Source organism: Odontesthes bonariensis, chromosome 20, assembly GCF_027942865.1.
Source record: "Odontesthes bonariensis isolate fOdoBon6 chromosome 20, fOdoBon6.hap1, whole genome shotgun sequence".
Classification (NCBI taxonomy): Eukaryota; Metazoa; Chordata; class Actinopteri; order Atheriniformes; family Atherinopsidae; genus Odontesthes; species Odontesthes bonariensis.
The window spans coordinates 33713915-33736668 of NC_134525.1; the positions used below are offsets into that span (position 1 = coordinate 33713915).

The following is a 22754-nucleotide window of genomic DNA, read 5'->3' on the forward strand; positions in this document are numbered from 1 at the left end:
AGACATTGACTCCAATAATGGTGGTGACTTTGGGAATTTCAAGATGAGACTGGACTTCATGCATGCATCAGATTACATGGAGCACACCACCAGAACTAATTAATAATGACCACATTTCAGTTCATAAGTACTCCAAACATATTCTTTAGTTTTAGAGCTCTGTGTGATCTCACCGCACTCAGTCATGTTGCCTTGAATCGCTGTTCTATTGTTGGTGTTCTGAATTTCAATCTCATCATGTCCGCTCTCACTCTGAATGCTAACCTTATCTATATCAAATATATCTGTTTGATTTCACCATGTGTACTCCAACATGTCCATTCAGGAACTGGAGAAGAACATTCACATAGAAGCTCCTAAGCCGCGGTCCAAGAGCGCAGCAGTGCTCAGGAGGCTGAGACGAACCCAGGACCGATCCAGAACTCAGCCCGTCACCACGGAGGAAGTAGTCATAGCAGCCACGTAAGTGCACTTAGTTTGAGCCCTGCTTTAAGCTAAGTGAAACACCTTATAATACAAGTTCCAAGCTCGGTGCACGTAAGAGTGTATTATGATGATTCATCAAAGTCTCTTCAAGAGAGTCAAAAGATGCACGTCCCTGCCAATCACGAACTCTAAAAGACCCCCGAAATAAATCAAGTCAAATCAAATTTATTTATATAGCACATTTCATGTACAAACAGTTCAAAGTGCTTTACATAAAATAAAAGCATTGCAGCAGGGAGTGGAAGAAGCATTAAAAATACATAAAAGAATATAAAGAGAAACAAATAAAATCATTTAAATGAATTTAAAAACAAGCAACAGTCCAGATAAGTTAAAAGATATTTCATGCATAGACACATGAGAACAGAAATGTTTTTAACCTGGATTTAAAAATGTCTACATTTGGTGAAAGTTTAATCTCCACTGGCAGTTTGTTCCACTTGTTTGCAGCATAACAGCTAAATGCTGCTTCTCCATGTTTAGTCTGGACTCTGGACTGGACCAGCTGACCTGAGTCCTTGGATCTAAGAGCTCTGCTGGCTTTATATTCTCTGAACATATCACAGATGTATTTTGGGCCTAAACCGTTCTGGGATTTGTAAACCATCAGCAGACTAAAAGTGTGACAGCGCCCCTCTGAGGAGAGTGCTGCAGTGACTCAGCCGGCTAAAGATCACAGGGTAGTCACTTCAGGCTGTCGTAAGGTGGCATGCCCGTGCACACGCTGTGACGTGTACCTGTGTGGCTGGGCAGCGCTGCATACTAAGGTGGGCTGTCAGTGTGAACACACACACACACACTCTCACACACACACACACACACACACACACACACACACAGGTAACAGAGGGAATGACCCGCAGCTGACCCAGACAGGGGTAACTACAGTTCAGGCATGTTGAAGTTCAGTCAATGTTCACAAAGATGGTACGAGCTGAAGACCAAAATTCCATCAGCGTCACAGAGCAGAACTTTAAATGTGTGGAACTGAGGAGGTGATGCAGGCTCACCTACTGCTGGGGTCAGAGGTGCTTTTTACAGTCGCTGTACCCAATAAAAAGGGGGGAATCAAACTTGATCAGAGCACTGGACTTCCCAAAAAGAGCATTAAACATCTGCAGCTCATCCAGAACGCTGCTGCTGGAGTTTTAACCCGGACTAAGAGATCTGAACACATCACAGCAGCTTTAAAATCTTTACTCTTTACAGGTCAGCTGGTCCAGTCCAGAGTCCAGACTAAACATGGAGAAGCAGCATTTAGCTGTTATGCTGCTAACAAGTGGAACAAACTGCCAGTGGAGATTAAACTTTCACCAAATGGAGACATTTTTAAATCCAGGTTAAAAACATTTCTGTTCTCATGTGTCTATGCATGAAATCTGCACGAAATCTTTGAACTTATCTGGACTGTTGCTTTTATTTTTAAATTCATTTAAATGATTTTATTTGTTTCTCTTTATATTCTTTTATGTATTTTTAATGCTTCTTCCACTCCCTGCTGCAATGCTTTTATTTTATGTAAAGCACTTTGAACTGTTTGTACATGAAATGTGGTATATAAATAAATTTTATTTGATGCTGAATGCAGAAAAGCCTTTAAACTCCATCTCTTCGGGGTTTTGGTGCCCTCCTGCGTGTTCAGAGGAAACTACATGACTGAATGATTAAATGGCACAGATTTCACCTGTTTATCTCAATGTTGAAGGATTTTTTGGATATTGTTGGATGAAAACAGACCCACAGCTTTGTCTGAGACATAGCTTGCCACGTGTTAGCTTGCATGAGCCATCTCAAAGCTTACTGGAAGTCTCCCTTCCTCCTTGTCCTTCTGGTGTCATCGTCCCTTCAGCCTGCAGGCATCCTCCCAACAGAGCTCTGCTGTGCACGCCCAGGACTCCAAGCAGACGGCCACAATGGAGGAGAAGAAGGATCAGGAAGAGCCCGACCTCTGCACCCTCAGCCTGGCAGAAAAGATGGTGCTGTTCAATCGGCTTTCACAGCCTCCAACCAGGGTGACCCGCACCAGGAGTGATGCAAGCCAACGCAGAGCAAACACTCGCTACCAGACACAACCCATCACTCTGGAAGACATGGAACAGGTGGGGAAGTCTGTTCTGTTTTCTCAATCTCCAAGTTCCTATCTGTTTGTCTATCTCTGCTTCATTAATACGTATATATCTATATGTTAATGAATAATGATATATATATATATATATATATATACATATATACACTATATTTCCAAAAGTATTCACTCACCCATCCAAATAATTAAATCCAGCTGCTCCAGTCACTTCCGTAAGCACAGGTGTATAAGTCCCAGCAGCTCGGCATGCAGACTGCTTCTACAAACATCTGTGAAAGAATGTTTCGCTCTCAGGAGGAAAGGCAAGTTTATCTGTACGGCACAATTCAACAACAAGGCGATTCAAAGTGCTTTACAGAGACATTTAAACAGTAGAAATAAAAAGCATGGTTTCAATTTTAAACAAAAAAGAAAGAAATAAGAACAATAGATAAAATCAGATAAAATCAGGAGTTAAAATGTGATTAAGTTTTGAAACTGAACGACAGCAGCTCAGCCAGGAAGTGGTGGGCCAGGTAAAATGACAGAGCGGGGTCAGAGGATGCTGAGGCTCATAGTGCTCAGAGGTCGCCAACTTTCTGCAGTCAGTTGCTGCAGACCTCCAACCTTCATGTGGCCTTTTCAGCAAACTGACCCACTGCTTTGTTTTTCTGCCCCTCTCCACCTCCTGCTTATACAGCTTCAGAATGGCACAGGCTCTCGGTTCGGACGCATCCCCTCTTCATCCTCCTCCTCTGCACTCAGACCAGGAGGCACTGTGTCCACCCACCATGCTGGAGACATTCACATAACCCACGTCCAGCCCATCCCTGCTGGCTCTGACCCGCTTCTGCAGCCTTGTCACCAGGACAGAAGTGCCCTCAGGTCCCAGGACTCCTCAGACCGCCACAGGAACCAGATCCTGCAACAGAAACCAGCTGATCTGAGAGCGGGCAAGAGGAAGCTGTCTTCTCCTGATGGAATAATAAGGCAGCCCGCTCTGCCTCAGCCTCAGACTGAAAGAGAGAGGTGGGGAGAGGAGGAGGAGGAGGAGGAGCAGTGGGCAGAGGGAAGTGTGCAGAGCCCAGATGAGCAAAGGGGGCATCTGAGGGAGGAAGGACACCACTGGGACAGCCACCGGGGCAGAGCCATCAGTGGAGGTAAGAACAGCAGAGAGCTATCTCTGAGTTACTGTTGTTCCTGGAAAAACTCTTTTTACATCAAAACAAATGTCCTGTATTCATTCATTTTGTGTGGCTAAGTAGACATTTCAGTGTTAGCTTTGATGTTACGTTGTTAGCAGTTAGAATAACACCTTCCATGTGTCCCATCCACAGAGTGGATGTTTGTGTAACACACTAAACTAAGGAAGCGTAACTGTAGCTCAACACTGCTTATGGTTATAGCATGTAAATGTTCATCATAGGCCAACATGATTAATGTTTTCCTCTCTGTTGATGGGTTGAATTAAATCTCTCAGAAATGTGCTGCCTTAAGAACGAAATTGGCTTTCAATATTTAATATTTATGTCTGAGCAGAAATATATTCTTGGATCGTCTCAGTGTCGGAGAACATCTGCAGTGTGGCTTATTTGATACGTGACCACTGGTGACCACACCGCTTTGTGTTGCTGACTCTGCTGTGCCAAAGGAACCATTGTACTTTTCTACAAGTCTTTGCAGAATGTATTTTTCACCTCAGCCATTTCCGAGCAGAACATCCAATCCCCCATGGAAACTTTCTGTCCACGTATTGATTTGACTCCCTCTGTGTGTACACTCAGAGTCTGCTGTGGTAGCATCCAGAGAATCCTCTCCAGCAGTGGAACGCTCGCTTCAGTCTGAGCAGGAAGACGAGCTGAGTGACATGATGACGGCCCGACACATGTCCATCAAACAGAGGTGAGCGTGCTGGGGTTCTACTGCTAATCTTTAATGATATCAAATATTTAAGTGGCATGCCACTTCCTGCAGCTCGGCTTGAAATGTTCGCCTTGTGGAAAGAAACGAATCTGAGACTGAATGAAGAGAAAGAGTGGCTTTTATGTGCTGCTGGAGGGGGTTAGATGGAGATGGGAAATGCCATCATTGGGATAAGATGGGGTGAGTTCACTTTTTTCATGAAGCATATTGGCCTGGCTTTATATTACTAAAAAAAAAACGGATCTGATGAAAATGCCAGAAATAGCTATTTGATTTCCAAACACATCCTTACATAAGTCCAGTTATGTCATGCCATGTTGACTGGTCCAGGTTGTTGGTTAGATGGGTAAACACTGAGTGCCTATCTGGGCCCCCATTGATTGATGACATAATGGAGGTCCATGTTAACTTGTGCTTAAGGCTTTGTGTCCCCTCTGTCACAATTCACTAAGTCCTCTTTGCATGGCTCCAACATTCAAAGCATGTGATGGAGCAGGGACTGATGCCCCATGGAGCCGGTGCTGTGGGGCAGGAAGTACCCTCACTCCTGGCAACACCCTGACCTCCCAGCTCTGATTAGCCTCTGTTGTCCATCATGTTCTGCTCTATAATCATCCTGTTTGGAATCCTAGATTTCCACACTGTCTGTGCATTCAGGTACAGATCTTACTTTGGTATTAGTCACCCACTGGCCTTAACTTTTTCTGTTGGTGTTTTTATTAAAGCCTGTCAAACACCGTCTCACCCCCACTCCCACTGAGTCAGCTGGTTCTGGTTTGTCTCATTTCTCTGCAGCTATCTGCAGTCTGTTTGTCCCTGATTCAGTGCCGTTCAGCTCCACTTTACTGACCCTGGCAGCCCTGTGTGGAAGGTTTCTCTCATCACATGGATGGATGGCTCCACACTGCAGTCTGTGCTTATCATGCTACATTGGACTGATCACTATATGTGTGCATGCTTTGAACACGGTGGAAAATCCACTCAGGATGGTTGATAAGGTCGCAGACAGCCTGAGGTTCAGAGAAACTGCATCTGGTTCAGAAACAGAACTCTATGGGACTGCAGCTTGTTCTCACGTTCCTTTACAGACTGAAATCTAACGTGTTCAGTGAGCTGTGTTATAGTGAGCTTTACAGATGCAGCAACTATGAAAACTATCAACATTTAGGCAGCTGGTTCCCCCTCTTTCCAGTCTTTAAAGTAGGAACGTGAGAGATTGTATCAAACTTGTCCTAAAACATCTGCCAACAAGTCTATTTCTTATAGTATTAACCTGCTTGTTGAATTAAAGGGAGGTTTCTGCAGATCAAAAATCATTTGTAGAGCTTGGTTTTTGGTGATGGACACACACATAGAGTAGTGGTGTTGACCATATGACATCAAAGTGAAGAAAAAAAGGTTTGCTGTGTACCACTCCCTTTACAAATGCTATCTTTTAAGGTTCAAAGTAAAAGTCACTTAAGCCCACTGTGTTTTTCTTTTAATATGCTGGTTGGTTTGGCAGTAAGTGAAGCTCAGTCAGGTCCAGCACCGGTTCTGATCCCCCCCCCCCCTATCTGTTCCTCTCAGAGTCGCCTTGTTAAAGAAGAGCGGTGAGGAAGACTGGAGGGACAGGGTCGGTAAACAGCAGGAAGTGATGAAGGCTGCCGTGGGCGAGCAGCACACTCAGCTCTGGGAGGTGGAGCAGAGCTTCAACAGGAAGGTAACTGACTCAACACTTCACCAGGGCTGCTGGAGTCCGCAGTAAGAGCTGCGTTCATATCATGTTGACAGGATGCTAATTGACCTCCTCCTTAACATCTGACTGTTAGCTCAACACCTTCCAAAGGAGCTCTGACACAGACAGAAGTGATACAGCAGCTCCTTCAGTCGCATTTCACAAGACTCTGGAGATATTCTGCTGCTGGCATGTAGCTGTCAGTCAGAGAAGTCTCAGACAGGATGTGAGTGCAGAATAAAGCTGCCATGAGAACAGAGAGGCTGTGTGCTGTTCTCGTCTGTCTGTTTGGATCTGATTGTTTCTTTCCTCCTGTCTGTCTCCCATGTTTTCTTCTTGGACTGCATCAACCTATCCTCTGCATTTCTTTCCTTCAGACACTGTAGCATCCGGATTGAAAGTTACGTATGTAACTACGGTTCTATGAATCCCAGATGACCGCCAGAGGGCGGTGCTGAAAGCACTGAATGTCCCTTCGCGCATGCGCCATTCGAGTAGTAATACCAACAGAGTCACACCTGTGACATGTCGGGTGATCAATCAGAGGCTATATAGCCTGGTGTCATCCGACACTCTGCTCCTACAGAATCTTCTCGCGGAATGCAAGGATTCTGAGTGACAGAGAAGCTCTGGCGGTCATCCGGGATTCATAGAACCGTAGTTACATACGTAACTTTCGTTCTATTTCATCCCTACTGACCGCCAGAGGGCGGTGCTGAAAGCACTGAATGACTAATACCAGCGGCGTCACGAGGAATCCAGAGCAAATACCTCATTGAGAAGGCTCAGAGGACCCTCGCCGCAGAACCTGATCCAGAGGATGAGGGGAGGCCACATTAACCCCGTAAAATCGGGTGAACGTGCTCGGGGAAGCCCATGATGCCGCAGCACATATTGCTTCCATCAGACCCCACTCAAGGCTGCCCAGGAAGCGGAGACGCTCCTGGTAGAGTGCGCCTTCACACCAACGAGTGGGGAGCAGCGTCCCGCAGCGTAGGCGTGGCAGATGACGCCCACGATCCCATGGGAGAGGCGTTGCTTGGAAGGAGGAAAACCCACCCAGGGCCTCCGTAACACAAGAACAGTTGATCTGAGCCTCGTATAGCAGCAGTGGCTGCAATGTATGCCTCCAGTGCCCCCACTGGGCACAACGACTGAGACCCATCGGCTGTTCCCTCTGACACAGGCTGAAAACGTGCCAATCTCAATGGCCGGTTGCAATGAGAACGAGATAACCCTTTAGGCAGGAGTGCAGTGTTTGGCCACAAGGTAACACCAGAGCCATCAGTACCCCATCTGAAACAGGAGGGGCTGACAGAAAGAGCATGTAGCTCGCTGACTCTCGTAGAGAGGACAGCAAAAAAGGCAGTCTGACATGAGAGCCACCTGAGGTCTGCCTGTACCAAAGGCTCGAATGGAGAGTGGTACAGAGCTTTAAGAACCAAGGGCAGATCCAAAACTGGTGCCCGCGGAACCATCGGCGGGTGCAACCTACGCGCACCTCGCAAGAAAGATAAACTGGAATAGGGCTCCCCCTGGTACAGCCCTCAAAGCCAGCATGAGTAGATGATGTCGCCGCTACCTACACCTTAAGTGTTGAAGGAGAGCGGCCCCTATCAAGAAGAGACTGGAGAAACTCCAGGATAGTGGACACTGCACAGGTGAGTGGATCACCATTGCGGGCAGAACACCACTGGGAAAACAGCCGCCACCTGTCTTCACATCACTGGCGAGTCGAGGGTGCCCAGGCACTCAAAAGGGTGCGTCTACCGGAACCCAAATATCCCGTCAGCAGCTGCACAGGCCGTCCAGCAACCACACCCACAGTCGGAGGCGTTGAGGACTGAGGTGCCATAGTAGTCCCAACTGGGACAGCAAAATCCCTTCTGGTCGGAAGACACCATGGGATGCCGTGACAGACCCTGCCGGAGCGGGAAGCATGGCCGTGCTGGCCAACACGGAGCCCCTAGCAACCTCTCGTGGCCCTCCTCGGCAACCCGCCGAAGAGTAGGCCAAATCAGAGACGGGTGGAAAAGCATATAGGAGGACCCTTGGCCAGGGATGAGCCAATGCATCCTGGCCCAATGCACCTGATGCCCCCTTAAGGGAATACCATCGAGGACATCGAGTCGATTCCTCTGTGGCGAAGAGGCCCCAGATCCTGAGCACTAAGTCGCTGCGAAGGGACCACTCTTCCCGGAGCAGTCGCCTGACGGGAAAGAGAGTCTGCGACGTGGTTGTGCCGCCCTGGACAGGCGAGGAGAGGCCCATTCCAGGAGATCTCTGGACACTTCCAGAAACCGCGCTGACCTGGTTCCACCTCGATGGTTGAGGGGGTAGCCCGCAGGGGCGTTGCCTGACCGAATCAGAACATACTTCCCCTTCAGGTGGGCAAAAGGTGTCTGAGAACCAGGCGCACAGCACGCAGCTCCAGTACAGTTATGTGCTAGGGCGCAGTGACAGCAGACCTAAGGGCACAACCCGAGCGACCGGCGCCAGTTTGCCCAGTAGCCGCAGGGAGGCGACGTACGGAGACTGCCGGCCCAGCCTTAATCGACTTACCCACCGGAGTATATCGTTCACCCTTGAGCAGATGGGCAAGCCCTCATGGAAGGTGAATACGGAGACACCCCAAGAAAAGTGGTTGTCTGAGATGGGGTCAGGCAGCTCGCCTCCAAGGTGGCCTGGAGGCCCAACTGGGACACATGACCAAGCAGACGACTCGTATCACGAGAAGCATGCGCCCGGGATGGGGTGCAGAAGCCAATCGTCGAGGTATGGAAGAGCTTTCATTCCGCAGGGGGAAAGGTCTGCTTTTACACTCCGAGTGAACACCCTCGGGGAGAGAGAGAGGCCAAACAGGGGCCTCGGAGAAAAACGGCAATGCTCTGCCGCAAGAGGTACATGAAAAGTACTCATCCGTCAGGTCTGTTGAGGGAACCCATTCGTCCCTCGTAACAGTCTGACGAACCTCTGCCGTCGTGAGCCTGTGAAAAGGCAGCACCTTTAGATATCGATTCAGTCCCCCTGGGACCCAAAGTAGTAGCCTCTGGGTTTGCTGCAGAGGATCAATTGTCTCTATTGCCCCCTTGGCCAGGAGGGCAGAAAGCCCCTGGCCCAGTGCTTGAGCTTACACCGGGTCGGTGATTATGGTCACCCTGACCCGGCGTGACATGCGACGCCGCCGTTGGAATTGTAGCCGGTAACCCGAGGCAAGGGTGGGAACCACCCCTGGATCCCCAGCATGAGCAGCCCAATATTGAGCTGCTGATTGGGAAAAAAATTTGACGATTGGCCTGGTGGCCTCATCGTCCGTCCCCATGGCCCTTGATGGGGCGGCAGCCAGAGTTTGTGGCACATCACGATGCAGAGCCTCATCTGGTGACACCATAGTGTGGCCACCTCAGGTTCAACCCCAGGCATAAGATCCAAGCCTGCTTTAACCGACTCATGTAAAGCCGCCAACACGCGACCATCTGTGGAGAGGCGTGAAAGGCTCTAGTTCCGCCCGTCTGCGCCTGAAAAAGGCACTTCCAGGAGCGGACTCTTCCACCTGCGGGAGGTCCAACTGCAGCTGCCTCAATGCCATATGCATGACGTCCCGCATAGAGCTGCCACTCAACCCACCAGCTGCACTAGGAGACGAAGAGAGTGAGTGACTGCGCCCCTTCCTCACTCTTAAAGTGAGGGGCAGCGGCAGCCAAAGACAACACGTCCACCTCCGAAGCCAACTCCGGCATGGGTGGAGAAGAGAATCCAACCATCGAAGGATCCAGCTGGCGTGCCTGAAGAAGGGATTTCACTTCTGCCAGTTCTGCAGACAAACGCTCAAATCATGGAAAGGCCCTGATCAGACTTGGCTCGACTCTTCTTAGGAGGAGCCACAGAGGCTGTGGCCTCATTCCGGCGCCTCGAGCGCCTTGGGCGGGTCACCTTCCCAGACGGTGGAAGGTCATTGCCAACCTTGGGGCGCAATCGGGCCAGCCGAGTCACCCCCACAGCACGGGGCATGTAACCACAGTTCATGCACGAATTCTCTGATAGGGTCCCCACCAGCTGATCATGTCAAAGGCAGGCAGGGCACAGGTCGCCATCATCTGCCTGAAGCATGGTCCCACAATCCACACAACAGTGGGAGCCAGCCATGTTCGAAACTGACCCGAGTCCAACCGCAGGCAGAAAGAACAGAGGAGTTGACACTGTCAGCTACGTCCAGAATACAGGACAACAAACCAGAAACTGGGAGAGGGGGCGGAAACGCCGCCGTCACCAATTAAAGCAATCAAACTTAGATGCTACCCCAGGTAGCTCACTTCAAACCAAATAAGCGGTTAGCCAAAATCGGGAGAGGGGGCGAAAACGCTGCCTTCACCAATTAAAGCAACCAACCCAGATGCTACCACAGGTAGCTCAATCCACAACTGAATAAGCGGCCAGCTAAAATCGGGAGAGGGGGCGAGACGCCGCCTTCACCAATTAAAGCTCAGCACAAAATAATGAGATATTAGCTAAAATCGGGAGAGGGGGCGAAAACGCAGCCATCACCAATTAAAGCTCAGCGCAAAATAATGAGATATTAGCTAAAATCGGGAGAGGGGGCGAAAACGCAGCCGTCACCAATTAAAGCTCAGCGCAAAAATAGTGAGATATTAGCTAAAATCGGGAGAGGGGGCGAAAACGCAGCCATCACCAATTAAAGCAATCAAACTTAGATGGCACCACAGGTAGCTCACTTCAAAACCAAATAAGCGGTTAGCCAAAACCGGGAGAGGGGGCGAAAACGCTGCCTTCACCAATTAAGGCAATCAAACACAGATGCTACCACAGGTAGCTCAATCTGAGACAGAATAAGCGTCCGGCTAAAATTGGGAGAGGGGGCGAGACGCTGCCTTCACCAATTAAAGCTCAGCACAAAATAATGAGATATTAGCTAAAATCGGGAGAGGGGGCGAAAACGCAGCCATCACCAATTAAAGCAATCAAACTCAGATGCTACCACAGGTAGCTATTCAAAACTGAATAATCAGCTGGCTAAAATTGGGAGAGGGGGCGAAAATGCTGCCTTCACCAAATAAAGCTCAGCACAAGATAGTGTGAGGCGTCCGCTAAAATTGGGAGAGGGGGCGAAAACGCAGCCGTCACCAATCAAAGCAAACAAAACGGAATAAGCGGCTAGCCAAGACCGGGAGAGGAGGCGAAAACACTGCCGTCACCAATCAGGGCAGTCAAAACCGAATAGGCGGCTAGCTAAAACTGGGAGAGGGGTCGAAAACGCTGCCTTCACCAGTTAAAGCAATCAAACTCAGATGCTACCACTGGTAGCTATTCAAAACTGAATAATCAGCTGGCTAAAATTGGGAGAGGGGGCGAAAATGCTGCCTTCACCAAATAAAGCTCAGCACAAGATAGCGTGAGGCGTCCGCTAAAATTGGGAGAGGGGGCGAAAACGCAGCCGTCACCAATCAAAGCAAACAAAACGGAATAAGCGGCTAGCCAAGACCGGGAGAGGAGGCGAAAACGCTGCCGTCACCAATCAGGGCAGTCAAAACCGAATAGGCGGCTAGCTAAAACTGGGAGAGGGGGCGAAAACGCTGCCTTCACCAATTAAAGCAACCAAAACTGAGTAAGCGGCTGGCTAGAACGGGGAGAGGGGGCGGAAACGCTGCCTTCACCAGTTAAAGCTCAGCGCAAAACAGAGTGATCCATCCGCGAAAGTTGGGAGAGGGGGCGACAACGCAGCCTTCACCAAATAACGCTCAATGCCAATCAAAGCAGCCAGAACTGAATAAGCGGCTAGCCAAAACTGGGAGAGGGGGCGAAAACGCTGCCTTCACCAGTTAAAGCTATCAAAACTGAGTAAGTGGCTGGCTACCACCGGGAGAGGGGGCGAAAACGCTGCTTTCACCGATTAAATCTTAGCGCAAAACAGAGTGAGACGTCCGCCAAAGTTGGGAGAGGGGGCGAAAACGCAGCCTTCACCAAATAAGCTTCAACGCAAAAAAATAGTGAGACGTCAGGTAAAATCGGGAGAGGGGGGCGAAACGCCACCGTCACCAATTAAGGCAAACGAACTCAGAAGCTACCACCGGTAGCCCAGTTCAAAACTGGAAAATCAGCTGGTTATGGGAGAGGGGGGCGAAACGCCACCGTCACCAATCAAGCAAACAAAACACAGATGCCACCGCAGGCAGCTCAGTGCAAAACTGAATAATCAGCCGGTAAATAGCGGGAGAGGGGGGCGAGGCGCCACCGTCACCAATCAAGGGAATCAGCACTCCGACGCCACCACAGGTAGCACAGCTCGGAACTGAACAATCAGCTGTTCAATATCGGGAGAGGGGCCGAAACGCCACCATAACCGATCAAAGCAAACAGAACTCAGAAGCTACCGCAGGCAGCTCAGTTCAGAACTTAAATACTCAGCTGTTTACTATCGGGAGAGGGGGCGAAACGCGGCCGTCACCAATTACAGCAAACAAAACACATCTGCTACAACAGGTAGTTCAGGTCAGAACTAAACAATCAGCTGTCCACACAAAAAAACAGCTAGACAATCAGCTGTTTACCATCTCATTATATCTCATTATTTTGTGCTGAGCTTTAATTGGTGAAGGCAGCGTCTCGCCCCCTCTCCCAATTTTAGCCGGACGCTTATTCTGTCTCAGATTGAGCTACCTGTGGTAGCATCTGTGTTTGATTGCCTTAATTGGTGAAGGCAGCGTTTTCGCCCCCTCTCCCGGTTTTGGCTAACCGCTTATTTGGTTTTGAAGTAAGCTACCTGTGGTGCCATCTAAGTTTGATTGCTTTAATTGGTGATGGCTGCGTTTTCGCCCCCTCTCCCGATTTTAGCTAATATCTCACTATTTTTGCGCTGAGCTTTAATTGGTGACGGCTGCGTTTTCGCCCCCTCTCCCGATTTTAGCTAATATCTCATTATTTTGCGCTGAGCTTTAATTGGTGATGGCTGCGTTTTCGCCCCCTCTCCCGATTTTAGCTAATATCTCATTATTTTGTGCTGAGCTTTAATTGGTGAAGGCGCAATCTCGCCCCCTCTCCCGATTTTAGCTGGCCGCTTATTCAGTTGTGGATTGAGCTACCTGTGGTAGCATCTGGGTTGGTTGCTTTAATTGGTGAAGGCAGCGTTTTCGCCCCCTCTCCCGATTTTGGCTAACCGCTTATTTGGTTTGAAGTGAGCTACCTGGGGTAGCATCTAAGTTTGATTGCTTTAATTGGTGACGGCGGCGTTTCCGCCCCCTCTCCCAGTTTCTGGTTTGTTGTCCTGTATTCTGGACGTAGCTGACAGTGTCAACTCCTCTGTTCTTTCTGCCTGCGGTTGGACTCGGGTCAGTTTCGAACATGGCTGGCTCCCACTGTTGTGTGGATTGTGGGACCGTGCTTCAGGCAGATGATGGCGACCTGTGCCCTGCCTGCCTTTGACATGATCAGCTGGTGGGGACCCTATCAGAGAATTCGTGCATGAACTGTGGTTACATGCCCCGTGCTGTGGGGGTGACTCGGCTGGCCCGATTGCGCCCCAAGGTTGGCAGTGACCTTCCACCGTCTGGGAAGGTGACCCGCCCAAGGTGCTCGAGGCGCCGGAATGAGGCCACAGCCTCTGTGGCTCCTCCTAAGAAGAGTCGAGCCAAGTCTGATCAGGTAAACAGTCCATCTGCGTCCTGATGTGACGCAGTCTGTGTGGTCGTGTGGTTCAGCCAATAAGAAATATATCAATTTTATAACAATGAACTTTATATGAAAAGAGCTGGAAGTGGAATCTTTTTGAATGTTTGAATAGTCCCCAGAGTTTTGTGAAATAATTATCAAGCGGACTATGAAAAAGGCGGTTTCTTAGTTCATTAAACCATGTTCACTTTGCACATTCATTTACAGATTCATATTCTATAGTTGAGCTGGTTTGTGGTGTAAGTACTGTTGGTAATATGAAAGCTTCCATTTCATACGATTGATTACTCATTGCATCATGTCTGGCTTACTTGCCAAACTGATGAGTGTAGCATTTCAGATTGATTTGTATTGAAGGTTGAATTGAGGTTGAAAATAGAGTACTTGATGTGTTTTGGTTTTAAGATCAAAGAACAGTATGATGAAGTTGGAAACTTGGTTTTACCTAAATTACACACAGACATCAAGATGGTAGAAGTTTTTGTCCTGAGAAAGCTTCTTTTGTCAGTCTGTGCCATGCGGTCTGTGCCATGCGGTCTGTGCCATGCAGTCTGTGCCATGCAGTCTGTGCCATGCGGTCTGTGCCATGCGGTCTGTGCCATGCGCTCTGTGCCATGTGGTCTGTGCCATGCGGTCTGTGCCATGCGGTCTGTGCCATGCGGTCTGTGCCATGCAGTCTTTGCCATGCGGTCTGTGCCATGCGGTCTGTGCCATGTGGTCTGTGATATGCGGTCTGTGCCATGCGGTCTGTGCCATGCGGTCTGTGCCATGCGGTCTGTGCCATTCGGGCTGTGCCATGCAGTCTGTGCCATGCGGTCTGTGCCATGCAGTCTGTGCCATTCAGTCACTCGGCTGCCTGTAACCTTCCCTCTTTGCATGTCCTTCATCTTTAAAAGAAATAAAGCTTACATCTGCCTCTGCATGTTGACTGTGTCTCTCAGGGAGGTTCAGGGTGTGCACCGTACATGGACCTTTCTTTTTAGACGTATTCAGCCTCAGCACAGCTGCTTTTGTTTCCAGCTGCTTCTCAAGGCTTGGCCAGGTCCACTCCACAGCTCTGACCGTCTCATCTTGGCTGATTTTAGGTCAGGCACAGCTCTGCTTTGATCAGACATGCCGGCTTTGTAGAGGCTTTTTGACCACAGGGAAAGACGGTAGATGTTGTCCATCTTGTTTTCATCCTCCCATTCATAAGAGCCGGTGGGTGTGGGACATGATGTTTACCATCAACTAAAACAAAGGAGAATTTACTGTAAAAAAAAACAAACAAAAACAAAATGTGAGGTGGGATTTAGGTCCCTCCATGAAATGACTGCTGAGACCTGAGAGCCTTCAGAACATGTTCTCTTCGGCTCTTTGTAGGATGATGAAGCACTGATGCTGACTGGTGACCTCGCTGTGTCCGACCAGCTATGGGTAAGGCCATCGTACAAACCCTGCTCACACACACACACACACACAACACACTAACACACACACACAGCTGTACTGTTTGGTGGCTCTGTTTTAATTAGACTGACAATCAGACTTTAACATAACTCTTTTTCTGGTTCTAAACAAGCTGTTTGATGAATACAGTTTGTAGCAATGTACATCCAGCTCAGTGTGTGTGTGTGTGCGCATTCATTTGGTGGTGCTGGGAGTGATGCTACTCGTTTGTGGGCGTGTTTCTTTTTGTTTGGGATGCAGATCAATTCCTGTGTCAGAACTTTGTCTTCTTTAAATCAGCTTCACATTTTCTTCTGACTTAACTCTTATTTGTCTCCACCGGGTTTTCATTTGCCGGTTGTTTCTCATTCCTAAGGAGAGTTGCTCTGCTGTAAAATCCAGCTGCTGTTGCTTTAGTCCAGACAGCTGGTCACACTTGTCAGCTCTACTTGGTGTTTCCTCTTCATTCACAGCGTTAACATGTGAATAACACAGATTTTACAGATAAATGAACGCTTCCACACCTGAATTCTGACTTTCTGTATAGAATTCTGGTCTCCATCCCCAAACTGACTTCATACCGATGACATCACTATGACACCACTTTGCTCATTATTCAGACTTGATGAATTTGTCCAGCAGCTCACAGAAAATTCTAAAACTGACTCCTACAGTTTGATATTATATAACACTGAGACATTATGCAGGGAACCTTGTTTCTCATGACTCCCAGCCTCTGTTCTCTTGATATATTTCCTTTCTCTATGGCTTCTACAGGAGCCTGTCTTTGCTGCTCCTCTCTCTCCTCCTCCCGAGCCTCCATCCCCTACTCCATCCCCTGATGACGCAGTCAGCCAGGTAGGAGCTTGCAACAGGTCTTGCAGCTTGTATGGCTTGCTTGCCTACCCACTTCCTGTGTTAAACCAACTGAAATCTATTTGACACTTTAGGAACCCAACCTTTTTATTTTTCTGGAGACTGTGTCAGCTTTTCTTTTTTAAATAACCCGTTGTTCTTCAGCTGATTCCCTGTGTTTAATCAGAACTGCTCGCAGAATGATCCCGACTGCTCTATGGTCCATCCCAAATCCACTTCTGCTGTAGTATTGTTTACAGTGCCAAAGCCTTCTCATTGTAAAGCCAGCATTGCAGCCCCCTGCAGCTTGTGTTTAGTCATTTTCTTCCATGTTTTCATCCTTATCTCTTTATCCTCATCCATCCCTCTGGTTGTGAAGGCCACCAGATCTCCCAGAGCCATCCAGGTGGATGAAAGACACCCCTGGAGACGGAAGGTGACCTGCCTCTCCCACTCCCCCTGCTCCCTCGTGGCAGCCTTTGCACACCCACACAATCTTCAGTGAAAATCAGAACCAAAAGAGCAGCAGTCAGTTAAACCTGAATACAAAGAGTCTTAAGTGAGAAAACGTGCAGTTGGATACAGACGATGTGTGTGTACTGGTTTGAGGTGATCAGATTTCTTCTCAAAGTGGAACATTCTAAATTGAAATAAAGAGAGGCTGTTAGAAACAGAAACTTGGAGTAAAAGGTGCATTCCTGGCTCCATTTTGTTGGGGCAATCTTCATCAATAAACTACTCAAGTTGAGTACAATCACTTAGGAGAAAGGAGCTTGAAAAGTACTAATTCACAAAATGCATCTGACATTACAGGCTTGTTACGACTGTAACAATTCTTCCCTGTTTTCTTAGAGAATAGCCAAGACTGAGATGGACAGTCAGACAGTAGAGGCTCACATGTCCATCCAGGAGAGGAAGCAGTTGATTGTGGCTCGGGAGGAGGCCTGGAAGACCAGGGGCCACGGAGCTGCCAACGACTCCACCCAGTTCACTGTGGCTGCACGGATGGTGAAGAAAGGTCAGAGGGCAAACACACATTCCACAGAAGGGAGCCATTTTAGCTGAAATGCACTCAGTCATTACAACATGGATCTACATTTCCGTCTCAACCTTGAAAACTCCAATGACTTCATTTCCTTCATCAACCCATTGGCCCACTGGCCTGTGCTTGGAGGAAAATGATCCTTTTCTGTCATACTGTCAGATTGTTGAAGATAGATATGAGGACATGAGTATAAGCATCCATCCTCAATGTAACAGCAACATAGTTAACTGTTGTATATTGTTTTTATCGTTTGAAAATACCAGCTTTGGGAATGATGGAACGTTTCTCCAGGTTGTCCTCGTGTATGCTGTACAGCCTGTATGAAACGCACAGGGTGAATATTTGATCCATCTTTAAAACAGTTCCAGCAGTACAGATCCAAATCACAGCCAAGTGAAATTGCATTCAGATTCTCTTGGTGGTGCGATTGTCTTTTCATTGTTCCTAATGAGAAATCATTCATGTTTTCTTCTTGCTTCTTTAAATTCCCTGGACTGTCCTCTCATCTCCGAAACTGTAACCTAATATAGTTAACAACAAAAGTTCAAACATGCATACTTGTTTTCTGTGCCTATTTTCCAGCTTTGATCGTAATACTGGTAAATCACAGCTAGATGTGTAATAACCAGGAATACGTAGCAAATATCAGAAACATTCAACTATCTTATGAAATGAAAAACTAATTTCTCTTTTTTGGTGATCCAAAAAGCTGCCTTTGTTTCTGGTTATTGCTGCTGGCAGGAATGACATCCTGTATCTTTTTGTGTTGCAATGAAGCTGAAGAAACTGAACGAACTGGGCTGTTTCAACATTAACATATGTAGAGGGTGTTCTTCAAATTCGTCAACTTTGGCAGCATTCTTCTTTGAACAATAAGGTCCCGGGGCTCCAGAGCCAGCCTTCTTCATCAGTTTGTTCAGTCTGAGTCTCTGGCTCTGATGCTGCTACCACAGAGTTATAGAAAATATGCAACGTCTAACACTCCTGTCTTCCTCCCTGAAGGCTTTCTTTTTGATGTTCAACAGCTTATTCAGGTCACCAGAGTTTGTTATTGGGGAGGCACCTCACTGCCCTTGTTGGAATAAAGGCTCTAGCATGGTTGCCGCGTCTGCTAGCGCGAGCGGTGTTGATGACGTCACGATTTCGTGCCGGCTATATACGGTGGCGCCAGTCGATGCGGCAGTAGTTGCAATCTTCTCCGTCACAGAGGTGGCGCTGCTACGTGAAGGTTACCGCTACTCTACAACCACGAAAGTGGAGAAGAAAACAATGAAGAGCAGGAACACTGTAATTAATGATGCTGCTGCAGCATCTGGAAGATGAAATGCTTCGTGTGTTTCTGTGTTTCACCAAGTTCGTGAGCCAAGATGATTCAGTCAGTAGAGGTGAAGGTCTGAAGCCCCCGGCATCACCACTTGGAGTCTCTGCCGTCTTCTTTGCCTTCAGGCATCTGTCCCGTAGCTTCTTCCACACATTCTTACAGAACTCTCCCTCTTTCCTCAAAGTTCTGCCAATCTCTGTGCACCAGTTTTGGGAGTTTACGTGCTCCCTGTGCTGTTTCCCTGCAGTTTCGTACAGCTGCTGTACAAACGCACCTCCTGACTGAGCCTGGTCTCACATCGGTCCATCCGGTTCGTCGTACGACATCGACTGCACGACAACGCGCTGCGCCGTCTGTTCAAGGCACGCACCAGGCCTGAAACACCATTTTGACGTCACGGGTCGGCTGCGCCGTGAGTGACGCGTCAACTGTAACTCCGGCTTAATACTCTCCACACAGAAGTTGGTGTAATTTGTCACACACTCCCTCGTAGAGTCTGTAGATTCCAAGCATCCCGAGAGCTCTTCTTCAGCCTCCTGAGACCATTTTTTCAAAGTTCGTCCTGTGGAAGGCTCAACAACGGGGGTATAGTATGAGGTAAAAAGAACCAGAATGGAATCTGATTTTCCTAATGGAGCACAGGCAGAGGAGCTGTATGCATCTCTTACATTTGCATAGAATAAGTCAAAATTTCCCTTTTGGAACCATTGACAAACTGTGGAAATATTGGAAGTGTAGCTGAGAGGGACACTAAAAATCTGATGTCACAGACTGTGTCAGGAGCAGTACCCCGTAACATGACTACCAGAATAACACAGGTGAACTCAATCAATGGACAAAATGGATGTGACCTTACAGCTAGCAGTCTAATGTCCCAGATACTGACCTTCCTTAGTTGGAGGGTCAGTTAGCTGCTCACGTTTGTAACATCTCTTGCGTTGGCATGGTAACTCATCATAAGATGAAAAGTGTCAAATACGAGGAGAATCCACTCAAAGAGCACAGCTTCCAAACCGGTGCAGAAAAAGCTTTAAAAAAATCAACGTCATGGGCAAAAATAGGTTGGTGCAAATATCAAAATACACACATGATCACAGCTGCTGGAACTTGCTGTCATTTTGGTGCAATGCATTCTAGAGGAACAAATCTCTGATCAACACACATGAAATAAGCACATGGAACCAACATGATGCATTACTGTGTGAATACAGTTGAAGGACATCTTTTATATTTGACCCAGTAAGACCTGTACAAAGCACAACAAGGCATACAGCCTCACACCTCCTTTCTATCACACCATGTTACTATCTGCTTAATGTCCTAATGTAACCTCTCGGTGTGTTCCTGCAGGCCTGGTCTCTTCTTCTGCTGTTTGGTCTCCAATTCTGTCAAAACCCAAGAACAGTAGCCTTGCCATCTCCAAACCACAAGAAGGTGATTCTTACTGGCTTTTTTATTCTGCTCGGAGCATTTTTCCACACTGATAGGAGTCTCTGTTATGTCCGGCTCCTTAAGATCCTGTTGGACTTACACCTAATGACATGAATCAGTTGTCACCAGAAACACACTTTTTGAAACATTCACTTAATTAACACTGCTTTATAGAATATGAATGGTGTTATCATTACCTGAGTAACCTTTGTGACTACATTCAGATTGCAACATTGTTCCTGCTGCTCTTCATCTATGGGGGAAATTTTGGGTAAAAAAAATTAATATAAATATGAATGAATTTATAAATGTATTATATAATTAATATAAATATAAAAATGTGATCGAGATATATGTGAGTAAAAATGAATATAAATATGAACAAATTTATAAATGTATATATAATTAATATAAATATAAAAATGTGACACACAAATAAATGTATATATGTATATAAATATACATACATTTGTAAATATATTTTCGAGATTTTAAAATAAATATGCTTGACTTTGTGTGTGCAGTCTGGCAGTTTGCATTTGTGGATCCATTTTTTGCTCTCATGTCCATGGCGTAATTTTGACACTCCTACTGTGCTGCAAGATAAACAAACAAATGCATGCCGATTTGAATGTGAACAGCGGCACAGCCCACTATTCACGGAGCATCCACCAGATGAAAGTGTGCAAGGCACAGGGCAATGGCAGTGCCTAGCAGTCCAAGACAGAGGCTTTGGACGATCAATATGGAGTCGACAAGTGGAACAACTGGATGGGTATGACGAGCAGTTTAATCAATTATAACTTTTCCTAAATCCCTTTGGCTAGGCAGAATGAAAGGTAAAATGTAATGTAATGTATACTATAACCCGCAATTTTTTTTCTCATGCTTTGAAACCTGCAGCTTATAACATAGTGCAGCTGATGTTCATTGTGTTATATTTGTTATCTAAATGTTCAGAACATATGATCAATGACGCTAGTCATAGCAGCTCCGCTAGCATCAATAGCTATTCTGTTGTCGGAATGCTTTCTCCCACTGACCGAGAACCTGAATCGGAATCTATCAAAGATTCTCTAGGTTCTATCTACTCTGATTCTATCTACGTCAATGCTAGCTCCAGACCAGTCTTAATGAAGAATACCCTGGACTAACAAGTTTAATACATTTTACCTTTCATTCTGCCTAGCCAAAGGGATTTAGGAAAAGTTATAAATGATTTAACTGCTCGTCATACCCATCCAGTTGTTCCACTTGTCGACTCCATATTGATCGTCCAAAGCCTCTGTCTTGGACTGCTAGGCACTGCCATTGCCCTGTGCCTTGCACACTTTCATCTGGTGGATGCTCCGTGAATAGTGGGCTGTGCCGCTGTTCACATTCAAATCGGCATGCATTTGTTTGTTTATCTTGCAGCACAGTAGGAGTGTCAAAATTACGCCATGGACATGAGAGCAAAAAATGGATCCACAAATGCAAACTGCCAGACTGCACACACAAAGTCAAGCATATTTATTTTAAAATCTCGAAAATATATTTACAAATGTATGTATATTTATATACATATATACATTTATTTGTGTGTCACATTTTTATATTTATATTAATTATATATACATTTAAAAATTCGTTCATATTTATATTCATTTTTTTTACCCAAAATTTTCCCCATATTCATCATCCTTAGTCATCATCAAAGTCAGCGGGACGCTGCCTTCCAATCAAAGAAAGTGTAAACATATCAATTTAACAGCTGTGTGTGTGTGTGTGTGTGTGTGTGTGTAGAGATCAAGGCCATGCCAGATGTGAACCTAGAGTCAGACAGGAAGCTGGATAAGCTGGAGTCATTCCTGGACAAGCTCAACAGTAAAGGTAATTTGCTCTCCGGGTACTCATCCTATTTGTGTTTGGCTCAACAAGAGGGAACAAAGTGAGGAGTCAGCCCGTCTCCCTGTAAACACGTTTGGTGCGGAATCCTTTCTACATACGCATCAGCTCAATATTTAAATCTAAACCCTTTTTCCGGTTTGGTTAACTGGAAAACACTTACACTGTAATATTCAGTAGGAACAGTAAGTGTGTTGTGATATGACTATATATAAATTTGGGCTGGGCAGCGATTCAAATGTTTTAATCTAATTAATCACATGATTTCCCTGATTAATCACGATTAATCGCATTTGTACGCAGAATCCAAAAATGAATCCAAAAGTAGTGTATAGCTTTTAGCATTTAGCTTTATTTTAAATGTGCTGCCATATGAATGAAAGTGCCATAACATTTGTTGTGCAAACACACTTTTAACATCAGCATCTTTCTGTAGTTTTTATGTAGAAGCCTCGCTCCACTGTCTGTTTCCTTGAATGACTTGCTGCTATCAGTTGTGTGTTTTGCCTTTAAGTGATATTTTAGACTGGAACTACTACGCTGAGAAGACAATTCAACTTGGCAGAGTTTACAGATGACTTTGGTTCTGTCGACTCCGCCGTCTGGAAGAACTTTAACATGAAAATGGCCGAGTAAAAGTTCCGTACCCTTCTCCATGTTTGGTGGATCCGCCGATTACTTTCTTTTCCTGTTCCACAGCAGACAGCAGCAGACTTTTACAATAATAAAATAAATAATAAAACTGGGGTGGTCCGTGGCGTAGTGGGTTAAACAGCCGCCCCATGTACAGAGGCTACAGTCCTCGCTGCAGCTGGCCCCGGTTCCAATCCCATATCGGACGGCCCTGTGCTGCGTGTCGTTCCCCCTCTCTCTGCCCCCTGCTTCCTGTCTCTCTGAACTTTCCTATCCATTA

The 22754-nt window shown here is 46.8% G+C and overlaps 1 protein-coding gene across 10 annotated transcripts in view; it reads left to right on the forward strand.

Annotated features, from left to right (window-relative positions):
* The window catches only part of svila (supervillin a), a 100831-nt gene that overhangs the window by 34428 nt on the left and 43649 nt on the right, over nt 1-22754 (forward strand). For 9 of the 10 annotated variants that reach the window (XM_075452944.1, XM_075452939.1, XM_075452938.1 and 6 more), the window contains 11 exons: nt 326-462; nt 2336-2585; nt 3252-3711; nt 4336-4453; nt 6044-6176; nt 15237-15290; nt 16080-16160; nt 16537-16593; nt 17010-17175; nt 19874-19957; nt 21740-21826. In XM_075452944.1, the coding sequence (XP_075309059.1) occupies nt 326-462; nt 2336-2585; nt 3252-3711; nt 4336-4453; nt 6044-6176; nt 15237-15290; nt 16080-16160; nt 16537-16593; nt 17010-17175; nt 19874-19957; nt 21740-21826 (1627 nt within the window). The remainder of the gene's footprint in view (nt 1-325; nt 463-2335; nt 2586-3251; nt 3712-4335; nt 4454-6043; nt 6177-15236; nt 15291-16079; nt 16161-16536; nt 16594-17009; nt 17176-19873; nt 19958-21739; nt 21827-22754) is intronic. The other variant, XM_075452941.1, reaches the window with a different exon arrangement.